This window comes from Camellia sinensis, chromosome 13 (genome assembly GCF_055761805.1).
Source record: "Camellia sinensis isolate YWXY chromosome 13, ASM5576180v1, whole genome shotgun sequence".
Classification (NCBI taxonomy): Eukaryota; Viridiplantae; Streptophyta; class Magnoliopsida; order Ericales; family Theaceae; genus Camellia; species Camellia sinensis.
In genome coordinates this window covers 152,033,546-152,052,296 of record NC_138973.1, presented here as the reverse complement: position 1 = coordinate 152,052,296, position 18,751 = coordinate 152,033,546, and the positions used below count along the sequence as shown (strand labels likewise).

The window sequence follows — 18,751 nt, the reverse complement described above, 5'->3', positions numbered from 1 at the left end:
TGCATGCACTTATTGCAGAGCACCTACCTATTTGCCTTATGTCACTACCTCGACGATGGAGTTAATCATTCTATCATACAGCAGCAAAATAGATGTAAGTTGTAGTAGTGCGACGCCCAATCAACGCCCATAGCCCAGAACATTAATTGGGTCTACACGGCTCTGAAAAAATCGTAACGCCTAGCTTTTGGTTCATTAACTATTAGTATGATTTTCTATAAGAGCAACTCCAAGGGAAGAGGTAAAATGAGACTGTTAGCTATTTTAGCTCGGATGACCCTAATATTCCCACTCCAATGGGCTGGCTAAATGGCTTCCTATTTTCCCTCGCGGCTTCTCCGCTGGCTTCAATTGGAGAGTGATTGAAGGCTCTCCAAACTCTTCTCTCCCGCGAAATTGATCTGCTCACGTCTCTCCCGCGAAATCAATATGCTTCGTCAGTGCGAAATCGATCTCCAAACACGTCTCTCCCGCGAAATCGATCTGCTCCTTCAGCGCGAAAACGATCTTCTCCTTCAACGTTGTCTGCAACTCCCTCCATCGACCTCTTCCTCAAGGTATGTATCCTTTTATCTCTCTGTCTTCCCCTTCTATGCAACTCATAAACCCTCTTTCTCTCTCTCTATATATATATATATATATGTATAGGACAAACTTTCCTTGTTCCTCTGTAATATGGGTCTCTCCCATGTTCTTGGTTTTACGAATCTGTATACAATTTATGTGTGTATTGTCTGTCTGATCTGTGAGTTCAACCATACCTTGATACTTCACTGTTCTATTTTTGTGTTTTGAGTTTTTGTGTTGCCAATGATTTTACAAGATAGACCTTAATTCTACATATTCTAAGAATACTATAATGGGTTTACTCACATTCTGGCATTTTGTTTGATATTGCCTAGGATATATAGGAAGAACAGCTACCATGGAGATACTATCTTCTTCTCCTATCTGATTTTATGACCTTGTAAATTACTAAGCAGAAAATTATTACTTCAATTGAAATTCGATTATTCTTAATCAGCAAGGTTTAACCCATAACTAATCCTAAAAAAGATATTTCCCGAAAAATAATAATAAATACTCCTAGGAAGAAATTTATGAAGTAAACATGAATAAAACCTCATATTCATTGGTCAATATATAATTAACATATACATCTTCAAACTTCTCCCTTCCTAAATTGAGCAAGTACACTTCTATGGTTTCGACTCCGATCTCCTTTGAAACCCCATCCCAGACAAATACATGTAAGTTAGAAACACAACCACCATATTTCAGCTTCCTCTACAACATATCAATTGATTTTGTTGAGTAATCGACACCTTCAACCCACAAATCCTCGCCCATCAAACAATTCTCTTGAGATAGAATGAATTAGAACTTTTTTGGTAGCATTTATATTAAAGCTCAAATGGAGAAACAATGGAGACTGGCACTGAAAGACACAAATTCAAAGTTCGACTTTCATATGGTCTGGTGGCATAGACCCTGCAAATGGGAACAGAGTCGTTACCTCTGACTCTTCTTGGACTGTGTAGAGGCTAGTGTGGGAAATTAAGGAGTCGACATACCAGTTAAATCTTGGCTGTCGAGTGGAGCACTGGAGTTAAAGCCCATTTGGACAACATTGTGAAGCTCATCCTCACCCCACATGTTGGGTACCTGTAGACAGATACATAAAAAAAGGGAGGGTAATTGTCATATCAAAAAGATAAATCGCAGTTAGTACATTGAAATGATGAAGTTTCATCATAAGCTCATTTGAAACTCAGCCAACAATGAACGATTCTAGAAGGGAGGGAAGAGGGCCTAAATATTCTATTTCTCCTTGGATGCAGAATTTTTAGGAGGGTTTTTCAGAGATCTCTCATGTATTAGAAGTTGGGAGCATGCTTGTTAGAATCATACGATTCATGAGAGATCTACTTATATTTGACCATTTATTTGACCATTGAGACTGTCTACTTATACCCAGTCAACCTTACCCTTCCCCTACCTTTGTACCTTTGAATTAGCACCTAAATCAAAACTCTGGTTGTTCAAAGAATTCTTGCAACTAATATTTCAGAAATCCCATAATCTGCCATTTCAAAAATCAAGCCAAAATCCGGCCTTCTTCCTTGCCAAATCATAAATTCTGTCTTCTACCTGTTAAAACTCTAACCGTACAATCTTTTACTACCCAAAACTCACCACAACTCTAATTATAGGCAACACTTGGGCAAGTTTCCAAAAACTCTTCTACATAAATTCGATTATTCTTTTAAAAGCTTCACATAACACAAAAAGTATAGACTAGTTTTCTGTAAAACTATCGCATGTTTGTCATTGATATTAAACTGCTCCTCCGCATAACTGAGGAACAATGAACTACTCAAAAGCAAATCTTCGACATTAGTTTCTGTTCTGAAGCATTTCTTCTCAGTACTATTGATGCAATGGTTAGCTTCTTCAGATGATTTGGTGAGGCTTTCTTGTTGGGTAGTCTGTGGTATAACATTGCAGACAGAACTCTGGTGGCTATCATACTGGTCTGCAATTAAAAAGACATAAAAAGTCCCATAAAAATCAATACAATTGAACTGCAAATTGCAAATGCAAGTACCTATATATGCACCCTAAGGTAGAGTAATGACTCGCCTTATATGTGTGTATATTTTCAATCCAGTTATAGATATAGAATCCCATATGTAGACATTAAAATAGCAGTACCCTTTTCCGTTTTTCTTTTTCCTGTACTTGTGGGAACGCTATGCAAAGAAATGATATAAGTTACATCCAACAGCTAGTGACGGGTAAGGCGGGCTTAGAACTTTGAACCATAATTGTAATACAGTTTTCTTGCCCTGAAGACACTCGGATAAGAGACAGTCCTCCTCCATGAATTAGTACCTTTTATACTTACAGAATGCATACATGTATGCGAGAGTAGAGAATTCACTTCATTACTAATTCTCATAATTTAAAAAATTCAAATCTAAGAATGTGCCATACCTTTACTCTGAAATTCAGAGGAATCTGTCCTTTCTTTAGGAAGGAGTTGATCTGCAGTTGTAGTGCCAGTTCTTGTCATATCGGATTCATTTTCACAACTAAGGTCAATTGACTTGTCACCATACTTGCATCCCACATTTTCAACCTGCATTGTCATATAATGTTTCAATCTTCGCAATAAAATTTTCTTTATTTGGTGATGATTCTAAGGCTGTCTCATTAGTTTCAACATTGCATTGCCTACTTTGTTATTGTCTTCAAAAAATATATTTAAACAACAATATATGCATATAAAAATCAGAGAACAAACAGAAGTTTCTAAAAGAAATAACATTAAGAACGATGCGATTGAAGCACAAACCCTTCATCAGAATTGCCATTCACAAGCCTTTCAAATTGCATGTTCTCAAATCTTTTGACTATTTCTTTCAGTTTCTTCTGTTCTGTATCTACCTTATAATCAGCAGAATGAGATTTCCTCGCCTTTGGCATATCAATTTCAAACACAGGCCTTCTCTGAAAGGAAATCTTTTTACTCTCCAACTTTTTCTGGGGACTAATCTACACAGTTTCTGAGGGAATTTCTTCCAAACCCATAAGCTTGGCAATCAAATTCGAGCCTTTTGACTTGTGAGGAGCATTTGATGAGAGTGAACTATCAGAAGAAGCAAAGCCTTGGAAGGACTGGCTTGAGCTAGTGGAGGCAATATCAGTACCCGAGTCCAGTGCTCTTTTATCACAGTAAGCCTTTTTTTCAGTGCAACTGGGCAGCAAAAGATTTTGCCTAGCAAGACCGTCTCTGATCACAGTCCTAAGCTCGTCAAAACAATCCCTCGAACACCCATCAGCAGAAAATCCCGGTTTCTCAAATCCCATTTGGGAATCATGATCTTGGAAGTGATGGGATTTTGTTCTTTCAATCCCCACTTCACCAATTCTGTCTCCCCTGGATTTTTCCTTTCAATTTTCCCACAACTTATCTTGTAGTTTTCCAAGCATGATCAAAGACTCTTGCAAATCAAGAGCTCCTTTCAACAAATCTTTCGCAATTTCTTTAGAATGCCCATGAATTGTCATCCCCACAGACCACGGGTTATGTGAATCTTCTTCTGTGACATTTCTTGAGCCCATCTTCATTGATTCTTCTTTGAATGCAGAAGAGGAATTCAAATTCCTAGGATTTCTTCGACTTTTGCCTTTTTCATCTGATCTGTTAGGATTGGTTTTGGATTTTCTGATCGTTTTACATTCAATTACGCCTTTTGGATCATCACATATGACAAATGATCTGTACACAGCCGATCTCAGACCGTCTTGAGGCATATTCTATGGTAGAAAATTCCATTGAAAAAGTCAGATTCTGCTAATGCAACACAAACCAAGTCCAAATATCTAACTAAATTTTGCATAAAATACTAACAAAATTATGTATATTTAAAAAGAGATGCTGTGTGCAGTTGGGATGAAAACTACGCTGAAAAAGACCATGAACAACAGATTTTAGTAAATCAACCTCAAACCAGTTCAATAACCATCTTAAATATTTTTGGCATTTTATATTGACTTATGTTCTATTTTTTTAAGCATGGAGTGTAAATTAATTTTAAAAAATTGTTATTCCTTACCCATTAATTCTCATTTCATAAGCTAAATATGATCATTTATCCAACTCAATGTACCTAGTAAAAAATGACAAATGATATCCACACATCAAATTCCAAATAATTGTTTCTTAGTCAAATAAATTATTCTTATATGAAGTGTGATAACTTTGAGAGTTTTTGGAGTCTACTAAATTTGCTGAGCAAGGTTTTCTTTTTATCAAGAACATGTGAAAGAGAGAAAATTCTAGCGAGTTCGATTTTGCGCAATAATAAAATATTCACTAAAAAGATATCCTCTGACATACTGATTCATGGTTCTTTGAAAGCTCAGCTTGCTTCCTTTGACTTCATGAGTGCTTCCAACCGACAATTATTCTATCCTTTGATTCACATACCTTGGAATTCTTTGATTTGTTTAAGAAAAGATGAATCTTCCGCAGCTCCATAAATTCTTTTTCATTGAATTTACATGATCTCCATTTATTTATCTAAAATTATCATTGAATCATTTTCAACAAAACAACTAATGTTTTAATTTACATGATCTCTATTTATTAATTAATTTGCTTCCAATTGGGAATCTTAGTTATTTCTCCAACCCAATATATGTTGCCATAATTTTGTTTACCTTGTGTATAGATGAGTCAGCAACAAAATGATGCATATTTCACCAACTTGATGAATGATGGGACTGATTATGAATTTATGGATGAACCTCTTGACCAAGGGGATCAGTCTTCCCCAATCTCTCCTCAAATAGAAACCACCAAGAAACCACAACGAGGTGGCAACTTCACTACAGAAGAAGACAGTATGCTCATATCGGCGTGGCTTAACATTAGCTTAGATCCAGTGCAAGGGAATGAACAAAAATCAAAGGCTTATTGGCTAAGAGTGTGGGAGTATTTCCACCAGTACAAAACTTTTTCATCTAATCGTAGTCAAACTTCTTTAATGAACCGTTGGTCAGCAATTCAACTTGCCACGAATAAGTTCAGTGGGTGCTTCGCCCAAATCCAAAGGTTGAATCAAAGTGGAAAGACTGACAAAGATAAGGTATTAATGCCATTGAGTTTTTTATACTTATTATAATTGGAATTGTCTAATCTCATGATAATTAGTGTTCTTTTATCTATTATTCAGATTCTTGATGCGAAGAAATTATACAAAGAGTTGTACAAATCGTCATTTCCATTTGAACATTGTTGGCATGAGTTAAGAGGTCAACCAAAATGGCGAGAGGAATATAGCATGAAGAAACAAAAACCAAAAAAAGTGGCAACTCCCGGCGTTTGTTCTCCTAGTGCACCGGATTCAATCAATTTAGAGGACAATGATGTTTCACATAATGACAATGTAGACTTGGAAAGACCACCGGGTAGGAAAGCTGAAAAGGAACGTTTGAATAAAAGAAAGAATAAAGATCGTGGAAATGAAGGAGGGTCACATATTTTAATATTATTAGAGGATTTAAAGGAATATAGAAAGAAAATGAATGACAAGAAAATAGAGATGTATGAAAGGTCGTATCTTCAAGAGCAAGAAAAGATTGATAATGAGAAAAAGAGGACGCAAACGGAACAAGAAAAGGTTGATAATGAGAAAGAGAAGATACGAATGGAACAATTGAAGGAGGAAGAGCGAATAATGTCAATAGATACAAGTGGTCTGCCTTCATTGCAAGCAGAATACCTTCATCGCCGCCAAATGGAAATTCTCCAAAAAAAGATTTAGTTGTTGGAACTACCCAAAAAAAATTTAGTTGTTGGAACTATGTTTTTCACTTTATTTATTGTTGGATTTGATTATTTATTGTTGGATTTGATTCTCCATTGTAGGCAGAACTATGTTTTTTATGCAGTTTATGTTGGAATTATTTATTATATGTTAAAAGTTTTTTGGAACTACCTATTGTTGAATGGTTGAACTAGTAGTAATTTAATTACTGAGTGGAATTCTCGTTGAATGCTTGTTGAAGTACTCCATGGCTAAATATAATTCTTATTGTATGTTGGATTGGAGTGATTTTTATTTACAGGACATTTCTATTTGTTGATCAATTAAATACAGATTATGTAAGTTGCTGGTGTTTTGATTTTGGAAGTTATTTGATATGTTTTATAAATTTGACTTTGCAGAAAATTGAAGTTGTTAGGCAGAAACTTGCAAAGCTTAAGAAGCAAAACACAACCTAATATTTATTTTCAGTTGTTTATTACTCAGCTGCATTCTTCTTTTAATTTCCATGGCTCGCAATAGTGTAATTAAGATGATTATTGATGACTCTGATTCTGATAATGAATTGGAGATATTTGCAATAGCTGCTTTAGAAGAAGAGCGGCTAAATAATGAGAGGCAATTGGGATTACGTCGTGGTTCTATTCAAGGTCATACAGTTATTTATCGTAATCGAATTCAAGGCCACAAGAGACTTTATCAAGATTACTTCTCTGAAACGCCTATATATCCGCCCAATTTATTTAGGAGGAGGTTTCGGATGAGTCGATATCTCTTTCTTCGTATTTTATCTATGGTGGAAGCATATGATCCTTATTTTGTGCAGAAGAAAGATGCTATTGGAGTTCTTGGTCTGTCTTCCCTTCAAAAGATGACAGCGGCTATGAGGATGCTCGCTTATGGAGTAGCGGCCGATTCTGTAGATGATTATGTGAGGATTGGAGAAAGCACTACAATAGAAAGTCTACAAAGGTTTGTTCAGGCAGTGGTTGCAATTTTTTCAGATGTGTACTTGAGGGCACCAAACAAAGATGACATTGCTAAATTACTAGAGGTGGGAAAAAATCGTGGGTTTCCTGGAATGTTGGGGAGCATTGATTGTATGCATTGGAAGTGGAAGAATTGTCCTACTGCATGGAAAGGTATGTATTGTGGTCATATCCATGAACCAACTATTATTTTAGAAGCGGTGGCTTCCTATGATCTATGGATATGGCATGCATTTTTTGGATTACTGGGATCTCATAACGACATCAATGTGTTAGAACGTTCTTCTGTATTTTCTCTCCTTACTGAAGGGCGTGCTCCCCAAGTTGATTACTCAATCAATGGAAATGACTATACAATGGGATATTATCTCGCTGATGGTATATATCCTCAATGGTCAACATTCGTTAAAACAATTCCATCTCCACGAGGCAATAAGCAAATACATTTTGCTAAGGCTCAAGAGTCAGCAAGGAAGGATGTCGAACGAGCATTTGGAGTGCTCCAAGCACGTTTCTCAATTGTGCGAGGACCTGCACGTTTTTGGAAAGTTGAAACCCTTAAAGTTATTATGAAGGCATGTATAATATTGCATAACATGATTGTTGAGGATGAGCGAAATGAACAAAATATAGACTGTAATTATGATGCAATCGATGAAACTCTCCCTCCAGCAGTGTCACACGAGCGTACACCCGAACTTTATGACTTCATTCAAAATCATCATCGCATAAGAGATAGACAAACTCATTCTAAACTCCAAGCAGACCTAGTTGAGCATTTGTGGCATCTACATGGAGATTTGTAACAATTAGTGTTAGAAATAGTTTATTTATTTTGAATTTTATTCCTAACTTTGCTATTTATGATTTTTTTCTTATTTATTCATTGACCTTTGTAAGGTTTTTAATTAGTTAATTTGTGTTCTTTCGGTTCTTAATTTTATAAATTATAATTATTGAAGAACTTCCTTTGTATTGTTATTTTTTTAAAAAAATTCTTTATTGTTTTCTTTTATTCTTCCCCTCCATTTCTTTCAAGATGGTTCCACCAAATTCATATGTTGAAATGTATTCACATACTATAAATTTTATAATAAAAAAATAAATATTACTTAAAATTATTTTTTATAATATTTTTAAAACTAATATTAACAAATATTATTTTTAAAAATATTATTGCAAATGTCACATTGGCAACCATATTAGAGAGTAGGTGCATATGTGGCATTCTATGAAAAAGAGTAATATATATATATATATGTGGCATTTTTTGTTTTGAAAATTGGTTAAATTAGTTTGAATGACTAGCTAAAATAAAGAGTATGGTTGAAACACACAATAGCTAAACTAATTAGGTAAAATAAAGAGTGTCATTTTTTTATACTTTAGCTAGTGAAAAATAAAGACTGTGGTTGGAGATGCTCTAACGTTACCCAAGGGACCTTGTGTTCACATCATATGTAACATTAAATATAACATTACCCAAAATAATAATATACAAAAGTGTAAAATAAAATGCCAAGCAATTTATTTAATTAATTGATAAAATTAAGAAATTAATTTTTGAGCGCACAAATACTAACATTTCTGCTAACAAACTAATTGTCAGGTTCCAATATATTTTTCATGAAAGTTCAAAGTAAAATTTATTCATAAAAGCAATGATCTTGCTATTGCATATGATGACATAAATATTCTTTTTAACTCGACATTAATTGATATTTAATAAGTTGGACAATATATATTCACTGAAGTCTCCATCGATGATTCAACATGAAAGACCCCCTATTCACAAGTTGTTCATTCGAAATTGAATGATCCTTCAACTGTCTCATATGATCTGTTTTGCCTAACAAACAACTAATAACAAAAATTCCCAATATGGGAGTTCAAACTCAACCATGTAATTTATTTTGAGGAAATCTACATAAACAAAGATGGATTTAGTTTTTTAACTGATGTTATATGGTTGGATGTTAGTAAATTAGTAAAGTTAAATAATTAAAGTAAAATGACCTCGAAAAACAACCCAAATCTTACACACATATATATATATATATATATAGGATTAAACTATATAAAATATCAAGAATTTTCTTGTCAACACGAACATGATGAGTCCCACCTCCCTCGTATGACCTAGAGTGCATTATTAGTTCATAGAACTAGACCATCATGGAAGCTTTGTTGAATATATTTAGATAAGTCACAAATACACACAATGGTTAGTTGATTGAAATCTTTTATAGTGCCTTAGCTGCAATTGCACATGGAGGAAATAAAGAAACATTAGTTTTGGTGAATGGGGAATCATCATCACATTAAAATAAAAATAATAAAAAATGTTAGTACCAGTGAGAATTTGGTTCCATTTTGATGAAGTCACTGAAAGATATTTAACTAAAATATAATGTACGCACAATAAATTATGTATATTATATAAGTAAACCATGTTGTTGGCCAGAAAGTATTGCATTATTAAACAAAATTGTTGCCTAAAGTAATGTTTTGATGATGAAAATTCTACGTTAGCATGTGAGTGTCCCGTAAACTATGGTGTGCCATTCATTTTCCTGCCAAAGGGAATATTAAAATGAGCGTTCATTGACCAATGGCCCTATCACCGTAATTTCAAATTTCCTCTTCTTTTCTGTGAGTAGAAAAGTTAATTGACAAAATCACATTCTGTTTGAATATTGAATTTTGTTGTAAGAAAGAAAAAGTGAAATGAAAAATAAATTCTAATTCTAACTCATTCTTTTTTTTTTTTCCTTTTTTTTTTTCTCTCTATTCATAAATTCAAATTTAAACACAATTTAAATATACTCATCAAAAACATTATTTTATTTTTATACAAGCCGATTTGGATTTGATCAAATCACAGATGGAAAGAGAAGATACTTCAAGGTTTCAGTATAAAAATGTATGGAAATTAACAAATTTAAATTGTGGATTCAATAATCATTTTGAATTCTATTGTCTTCCATTTTAATTTTATTTTATTTATTTAATTTCTTTTTGATCAACACAAAAAGAAAAATAAGGAATAGAGTTCCAATTTATTATTAATAAGACTTAAATAAACCCTCCACCACACAACTATCCATTCAAAAAAAAATCTAGATGGATAAGTCTGATTCATACTTATATTCATACTTACATTATTTGAAAAGAAGAACGCCTCAACCACAAGTACAGTCCTTGATATCAACATTTTTTTTAAAATCCCACAATCTTAAATTGGAAACTATTAATAGGATTTTTAAGAAAACAAAAGTTACCAGAATTGGACTCTGTATTCCAAGTGAAAGTTTCTACGTTTCTTTGGGTCCTTTTATAGTACAAAAAGGGGTGTACTATTGTCCTTCTATAGTATAAAAAGGGGTGTACTATTGTTGGATACATATTTTGTATAAGTCAATCGCAATTTAACACGTGGCACGTAAAGAGTGATTTGGAGAGTTAATGCAAGTCTCCAATCAGCGACAGACATGTGGCAGTTCATATTGATAATGGTGGGTCTGCGTTGCATGGAAGCAGTTAGAAGGCACAAGGTGACGTGGCCCAACGGCTACTCACAATTCAAATTCAAATTCAAATTCAAGAGTGAAGCCTAACTGCAAGAAAGGCATTGTGGGAGCGGATGGTTAACTAATGATCGTGGAAGGGTATTTCGATGGTTAGAAGTCTACTTCGACGAGTACCATTGGAGAGTATAAATAGAAGAGAAGGCCAACAGAAGAGGGACCCAGACTCAGATCTAAAAACCAATTGTTTACTTCATATTTTTCTTTCAAGTTCTTTAATTCCTGTACTACACTTCGTTTCCTAGGAATAGTTTCAAGTAGTCGTTGCTGTAAACCTTTTCAAGATTGGGTCATTTCATTGTAAGTTCTCATCTACCTAATGAAATTCAGTTTTTGAATTATTTTATATCTGTGATCATTTACAAGTTTCTCCTAAACAAACCACTAGTAAAAGTCTTCTTCATTGAGGCTGAAAAAACTTCAACACAATCGTCGGATAATTGGTTGGCAATTAAAATTCTATAAGGACTTATTGATCCTTGCTGACACGCTTTGAATTATACAATTAACCTTCGAAAGCCAAAAAAGCCAACAACTATATATAAATTATGATGTTGATGTCGTTAATTATAGTATATGTCATAACTAAAAATAAAAAAATAATGAGTGATAACTATGGTGGCGAAAATTTGAACCACACCAATTGAGGTAACACTCTAACGTGAACTTGGTGGCACTTGATTTGAAAAATACTCAAAAAAGCAAAGAACCCCACTGGTGGGCAGCTAGGGAACTCTCTGATACTTAAGTTAGTCAGTTTGAAAGTAATGAAGCAAGAGAGTTTGAGTGTAAAAGCTATAGTCTAATTCATTGTGTACCTTGTCCCTTGAGTGGAATTGAATTTATTTTCTCCATCATAATTGTTGGGGGCAGTTATGCCTTTCTCTTACCACTCCTCACCTCAGTTCCACTTTCTGTGGGATTGTGCTCCTCTATTGTAGATTTCTAAGAGTTGTTGGTTCACAAATGTAGGACCAAGTGTTAACCCAATTGACGCGGACTGTAGCCCGCGTCCTTATGTCAACTCAACCTATCAAGTTGACTTTAGGTTCTGCCTTTCCAGACTCAGGCTGCTAGGAGTTCAAATTCCTGCTTAGATTTTACCTCAAACAAATGACCAGCAACTCTGGCTTCACCAAGCCCAACTCTGACTTCCCCTAGCCCAACCTTAAGGGGAAGTTGGAGTTCATCCAAGGTCGAACTGCTTGTACTTCAGGGCAAACTACTTCTGATGTCCTGGGTCTTGGACACGACTTGAATTGCTTTATTCAGACTATTTACCTTACATTCAGAGTCTTGAGTACCGCATAATGTCATTATATTTCATTTCTAACATTTTTTAACCTTTTCTTAATATTTTTAAGTTAGAAATTTTCGAGTTTTGGAAGTAAGGATAGAATCGGAGAAGTGTGGAATGCCTTAGAAATATTTTTGGACCACCAGGTATTCTCGCCCGTGTGGCATGGAAAGCCAACACGTGTAGTTTAGTGCAAGGGAGTTAGAGGTTTCTATATTGGATTCCTTAACTTGCAGTTGGTGTGCCCGCATGTGCAGTGGAAGGGTGAACTTCGAGTTGTGGTATCGGCAACAAATCGCAGGTGTGGCCTAAGGCACCACACATGCAGAAGAGGGGTTCCACACATGTAGCCAAGCACGTGTCAGCCGCGAATTTTGAGCCCATCAACCCATTTTCTTGACATTTTGCCCTATTTTCTCTCATTCTAACATATATCTCTCTCTCTCTCTCTAAACACTTTCTTCCTCTCTTTCATATCCCTTCTCTCAACAAAACCATCTCCAACTCACACAAATGATCTCATGCAACACAATCTATCCAGAATTTGATATCAATTCTTAACACCATTTTGACAAGCATGTCGAGGACGTCATTTTGACCAGAGCAGATCAACATCCAACAATGCTGAAATTAGGGCTTTTGCTTATCTCTTTTTCCAATACTTAAGGTAAGGATTTTCTTAATGTTGTGTATGTTATTTAACTTTATTATGTGCTATTTTGATAACTAAAAGTGTTTGGAGAATTAGGATTTTGATAAATATATATATGTTAATGCATAGGAAATTGGGTAATATCATATTTGGTTTTCGATTCTTCAAATTGTTTCACTCAAAATGCATCATGTCTTGTTATGTTATATTTTGAAATGTTTGGGAATTATTAAATTATGCCCTATATATTGCCTATTTTGGAATATTGAGATAGAGATAATTATTTTCAGTAGCCGGTGGAGGGTTGTATTGACATGTTGTTAAAATCACATACGAACTAGGTAAATTGAAACATTTACAACGACATACATATCATTGAACATCGCGTGAGTTCATGATTTTGGTTTTTATTGCATTTTGAGAAATGCATGGAAATTTGATATATTGTGACCTTTTGAAATTGTGGAGAATGATTAAAACTTATTGAGAAATGAGGGAAATACCTTGGTGAATCCGATTAAGGGGTGTAGTTGATGAGAATTAAGTTGGCTCTAGGTCCATGGTGAAAGTCCTAAAATGCGCGCGTAGTAGGTTCCAATTTCCTTCTGGTTAAGAGCCAGTAAAGTGGATTTAGTAGTGCTCTATGAGACTACCAGCACACTATAAACACCTCATTTTTTACTAGCCTTAAGACTTGAGCGCTCTCTTTTGAGTTCCTAATGATGAAGACGAGATGTGTTAATCTTGCAAGTTCTACAGCAAAAAGCCTAAGGGTCAAGCTTTAAACCATCCAAATGCCTGTTTCGGACAAAATGTTTTTTGACCAAAATGGAAACATCCTTCAAAATGAGTTTAGTGGTACAATTCCAGACATTTCCATAATATTCTGAGGCTCATATTTTCAAAAATCAAAGCGTTGTATCCTTTCAAACAAACTGAGCAAAGGACAGAGTGCGAATGAATGGAATGGATGAAATCCTCTAAAATACCTATTTCTCCTCTTAGTCCGAGCTAACCCTACCTTGTTGATCCGATGGTGTATTCTTTGACTGGCCGAACACCATATGATAGCTGGTCAAATATGCATTTAGTCAAACACCAAAGAGAATGATGGACTAAATGTTTCGAGTACAAAGCATTTTCGAGAATTTCGGCTTGTCCAGTGCACTTTCCACAAATATCTCAGATATTTACACCCTGGGCTTTATAAATAGAGCTCGACAGCTCATTCCAAGGGGTTAAAACATTTTGCCCAAAACTCATAAGAGTCTTGACATCTCTCTCTCTCTCTCTCTCTCTCTCTCTTGTTCTCACATCTTACCTACTAGTCATCTCTCTCTCTCTTTCTTGTTCTCACCTCTTACCTACTACTCATTAGCCTTGAACACTAAAGTGCCATTGAAGCTTGATCTTAGGTTTCTCGGTAGGACTCTTTGACATTAAACAGCACATCTAAAGTGACTTGAGGGAATTAAAAGAGAGTTTGTTAATCATGAGAGCTCATCCTCTTTAAGAGGTAATATTCTCACACATTTAATCATCTTTCTCTTCTTCTTTCTTTAATTCAAGCTTTATTTTCATTATCTAACTGTTGTAAAGATTTAACAAGTCCTCATAGATGTGGAGGGAGTAGATTTAGCCACACAGCCATTGAGTTGATAGCTTTTCCTTTATTTTCTTGCTTTCCTCCGCTCTAACCTCTAATTCTTATGTATTTTGGACCCTTATGGATGTGTTTGGGCATGGCTATTAGCCATCCATTCACAAGTTCGATAAGTAAAGTAGTTTTTCTTGTTGTTACACTCCTCCTATTCATATATCCTATCTCTTAAGTGCATCAATCTATGTGTTTCAACCCATGGTCAATGATAATGAGTGGAATCGTTGTCTCATAGGATTGCTTGAGTGATTCTTGGGATTTGATGTTGAATGTGTTTTTCTTTCTTTTTGTTTGTTTTTGGAAGTAAAACAAGAGATTTTGGGTTAAAGGGTATTGAAATCTCCATTCTCAATCATTTATGAACATAGAAAATGGTGGAAACATCCTTATTCTATGAATAGATGAAGAGGTTTTAATGACTTTGATGAATCCCTCGTTTTAACAGCAAAGCTTCCACTAAGAAATGATTTGCATTAATTTACGCTCTCCACTTAATAGCATGGATTTGGGCATTAATTTGCCTTTATTCACAAAGAGAAGATGTAGGTTCCTATCAATTTCTTGGGCTTGAATTTGTTCTTGTTTTGATTCATTTGACTTGTTATTTTTAGCAAAATATTTGTTGTATATATCAGTTATATCATTGTTGGGGGGCCGTAGCCTATCTACCTCTCCATAGAGTGGTTTTTGTGGATGGAAGAGGAAAAATTAATGAACATCCGTTTGAAAGTGTACATGGCTTCTATTCTGGAATCCTTGCATAAGTCCAAATTCTACCTGAAGGATATATTCGGCCAACCCAAATTCTACTCAGCCAGTCACTATTGCCCATGGCTAAATAAATTCCCCAAGAATAGAGCAACAACTTTAGAGGGGTAGTCTCCTCGGTGGCTTTTGGGCTGTTGGTTGAGTTATCCTACTTTATTTAACATGATTTGTTAGATTCAACATTAGTTTAGTTGAATCCACTCATTGTTGTAATAATTTCTTCAAATCCCCTTTCTTTTTTTCTTTTATGATTTATTAAAATATTGTAATAATCTCTCTCTCTCTCTCTCTCTCTCACACATTTCTCATTCAAATTGTTGTAATAACTTCCAACCCTATGTCTTTCTAACCCTTTTATTTGCATGCTTTCCATGTATATTGTACGACATCATATTTTATTTATCATACCCTTGTTGTGCATGCATTTTTCATGCATATCGATTTGGTTAATTGCATTTGTGGATTTTATTAATTCAAAGGTGGTTCAATGTGCTATCTCATGTCTTGAAATGATATGCATGTCATATGGTAGTAATCGAATCCCTAGTTTCATATTGTGAGTGTCTTGCATTAACTATAGTTGTATATAAGATCATGCATATGTATATAACATATTCTTTTGGCTCATCTTGGAATACTAGGTGAGCATTTCTTTGCTTTAGTATGTTGTATATGTGTGTTAAATATAATATTCATTGCTATACCATGAGGCTAAATGCTTAAATGAAATATCTGCATGAATGCCAGTAAATAGAGATTGTGTTGCTCCTATTGGAGTGTAACTGATTCCTGTGCTTTTGAGTTTGTTCAAAAGGGTTTTTCAAAAATGCATGAAATCAAAGCATAACCAAAATCAGTGACATAGTCTTTATTTGATTGCCTCAAATAGTAATGTTAGCATTAATAAATAATTAGAACATGAGCATATAAGTTTATAAAACTCATATCATGGTTTTGTAAAGGCCGATCTTTTGATCGAGTAACGTGGGTGCTCAATTCATGATTTGGCAACTAGTGAGACCAGATTAGGACTTATTTTCTGTTTTACATTGCACTAGTGAGACCAGATAAGGAGATCGGGAGTCGAAACTATTGGGCGCACTTGGGTTGCCCTAGGACACCTACAGTTTCTGGCGATTTTGTTAGGGGAAACTAAGAGACCTTGACTCAAACTCCATGATATCAGATTTATTTACATTCGTACGTTCATTGCATTGCATACATGGTGCACTTACGTCACTGTATTTTCCATTTGACATCCCGGACGGCTTGTTGGATGTTGGCTCTATTACAATGGGAATACAAGCCTCGGGTCTAGACCACCAACGTACTACTTGATCCTCCCTTTAGTTATAAGTGATAGGTAAGGTTCGTATATCGGTGTCTTATTGAGGTACCCTTTTTGACCAAACTGACCTAGTACATATATTAAGTTGTAGCAACTTCCAAAATTAAAGCAGGTTGCTTTCTCGTGTCTAAGATGTGATGATACTGCTTGTTTGAATAGTGAAGCTCTAGATCTATTCAAAGCTAGGACAGGGAAACCCCAACCTCTAGGGGTGTTTGGAATGATTGCTTATGTGCGAATGTGAAATCTTGGGAAAAATAGCGCCCAATCTTTGGAGAGTCTTATTTTCTTAGGGGATTTCTTTCAAAATTTGGGGTCATATCAGAATTAGAAGTTGAGGTCAGAATCTAGGGGGTTATGTTTGCTTGATGGAGGATTATAATTTGGGGATTGTATCTGAAAGGTTGAATTCATAGCAATATCAAAACTAAGAAGTCAAAATTGTTTCTTGCTTTGTTTTGATTGGCATGTTCAATACCATGATCTGATGGGGTATTTGTTTTGATGCTAGGATTCAATGAGTTCAGAAGTGCTTGATTCTATATGCTTTGGTGAGTTGCCCGCGAGGAGTCATACGCAATTCAGAAATAGCCCAACTAACCCAATCCAAGAAAAGCCCAGTCCAATCCAACTTGAAAAAAAAGAAAAAAAAGAAAAAAAAACCCTAACCTATCACACTCCATATAATCTGACCAATCCAAATAAAAAACACTCTAGTCCATCCAATCCTAGAAAAGCCATCTCTGACAAGGTCACATCCACCCAGCTCCATAATTTCTAATTCACTAAATTCCATAATGCCTAAAATCCAGTGGATCTAGTAGACATGGTTACAACTCTCTAATAGACTATGGACACTCTTAATCACCCAGTAGTCGCTAAGGGCAACACCATTGCTAGGATGCAACAATCAACCGGGGCACCTGTTGCTCATCCATTGCCAATAAAATCATCTAGTTCTAGACCCACTTTCACTAATCGAGAATTTCCCGAGTGTTAGCTAACCAAAATAGCTGGCCTAGGCTCTAACTTTTAAAACACTAGCATATCTTGTCGAGGGGCTATTTCCCATTGATCTTACTGAGTTTGATCCGACTATGCTAAGATAGCCAAGTTAGAGAAGTTGTTCAAAAAGTTACAGGGGATCAATTTTATCCCCGATATCAAGGATGGATATATCGAAACTACTATCAAGTTACTAGAAAGATCCAAGATGCCACATGTAGACCTGCTTGATAGATCAGGGGACCCCTTGGTGTATATCTAGTTGTTCTCAGATGTCTTAAAGCTGTTGGGCTTAGCTCGAGCCCAAAAGCTATCTCTATTCGAGCGAACTTTGCCGAGTATAGCTACTACTTGGTATGCTAAATTGGAGGATTTAGTGAAACAAAGTTGGAAGGAGCTGGCTGAGGCATTCATCACTCTGTACTCCTATAACACACAAATTGAAGTAAACCACTTGGGACTTAGAAGCAATCCATCAAGAGCACAAAGAGAGATTTGTGGAATTTATAACAAGATGGAGAGCCAAGGTGGCCACATTGACCAATAGGCCTTCAGAGAAGGATCAGAGTCGAATGGTCATAAGAAATCTACATGGAAAGATGCTACAAAAGATGATAGTCCTTCTTCTCTTCACCTTTAAAGATCTGGATGAAATAGGAGTCCAGATTGAAGATACCATGAAGCAAGGGATCATATTAGGCATGAGAAAGACCCTTGTTCACGATTCCAATGCTACTAGCAATAGTAGATAGTCGCGAAACCTTCAAAAGTCAACACTATTACCACCTCAGCCAAAATAACCAACCCATTTACTGAAACCAATCAAATCCGGAGACTTTATTTGGCCAATCGTGATATCCACGAAGGGCGCTCCGAATCCGGAGGCTTTTATCATAAATCTTTTGAATTGGATTGCACAGTGAGCAAATAGGAATCTTTGCATTACAAAAGTGTAATGTGTACATGGTGAGCCATTCAGAACTAATATCATTCCCCATAGGTCAGGTTTAATGATAGAATTTGCGCAAGTGCGTTGAATTCCAAGGTCGCGGCAGACTCCTTTGAGACATGTCTTTGAGCCGATATGCCCCTACTCCTGCGATCGAA

At 35.5% G+C, this 18,751-nt stretch overlaps 1 protein-coding gene across 1 annotated transcript; it reads left to right on the top strand.

The window, feature by feature from the left end:
- The first annotated feature begins 362 nt into the window (after window positions 1-362).
- On the top strand, window positions 363-6,335 carry LOC114271404 (uncharacterized). Its single transcript, XM_082900995.1, has 3 exons — window positions 363-557; window positions 5,241-5,657; window positions 5,745-6,335. The coding sequence occupies exons 2-3, from the start codon at window positions 5,241-5,243 to the stop codon at window positions 6,333-6,335; spliced, it is 1,008 nt and encodes a 335-aa protein (XP_082757121.1). The 5' UTR covers window positions 363-557.
- Window positions 6,336-18,751: the final 12,416 nt, after the last annotated feature.

Excerpts from the sequence above, each read along its gene's own strand:
- LOC114271404 (XM_082900995.1), top strand. The coding sequence starts at position 5,241 with ATGAGTCAGCAACAAAATGATGCATATTTCACCAACTTGATGAATGAT. Across the intron at positions 5,658-5,744 it reads GAAAGACTGACAAAGATAAG|ATTCTTGATGCGAAGAAATT; the intron begins GTATTAATGCCA and ends TCTATTATTCAG.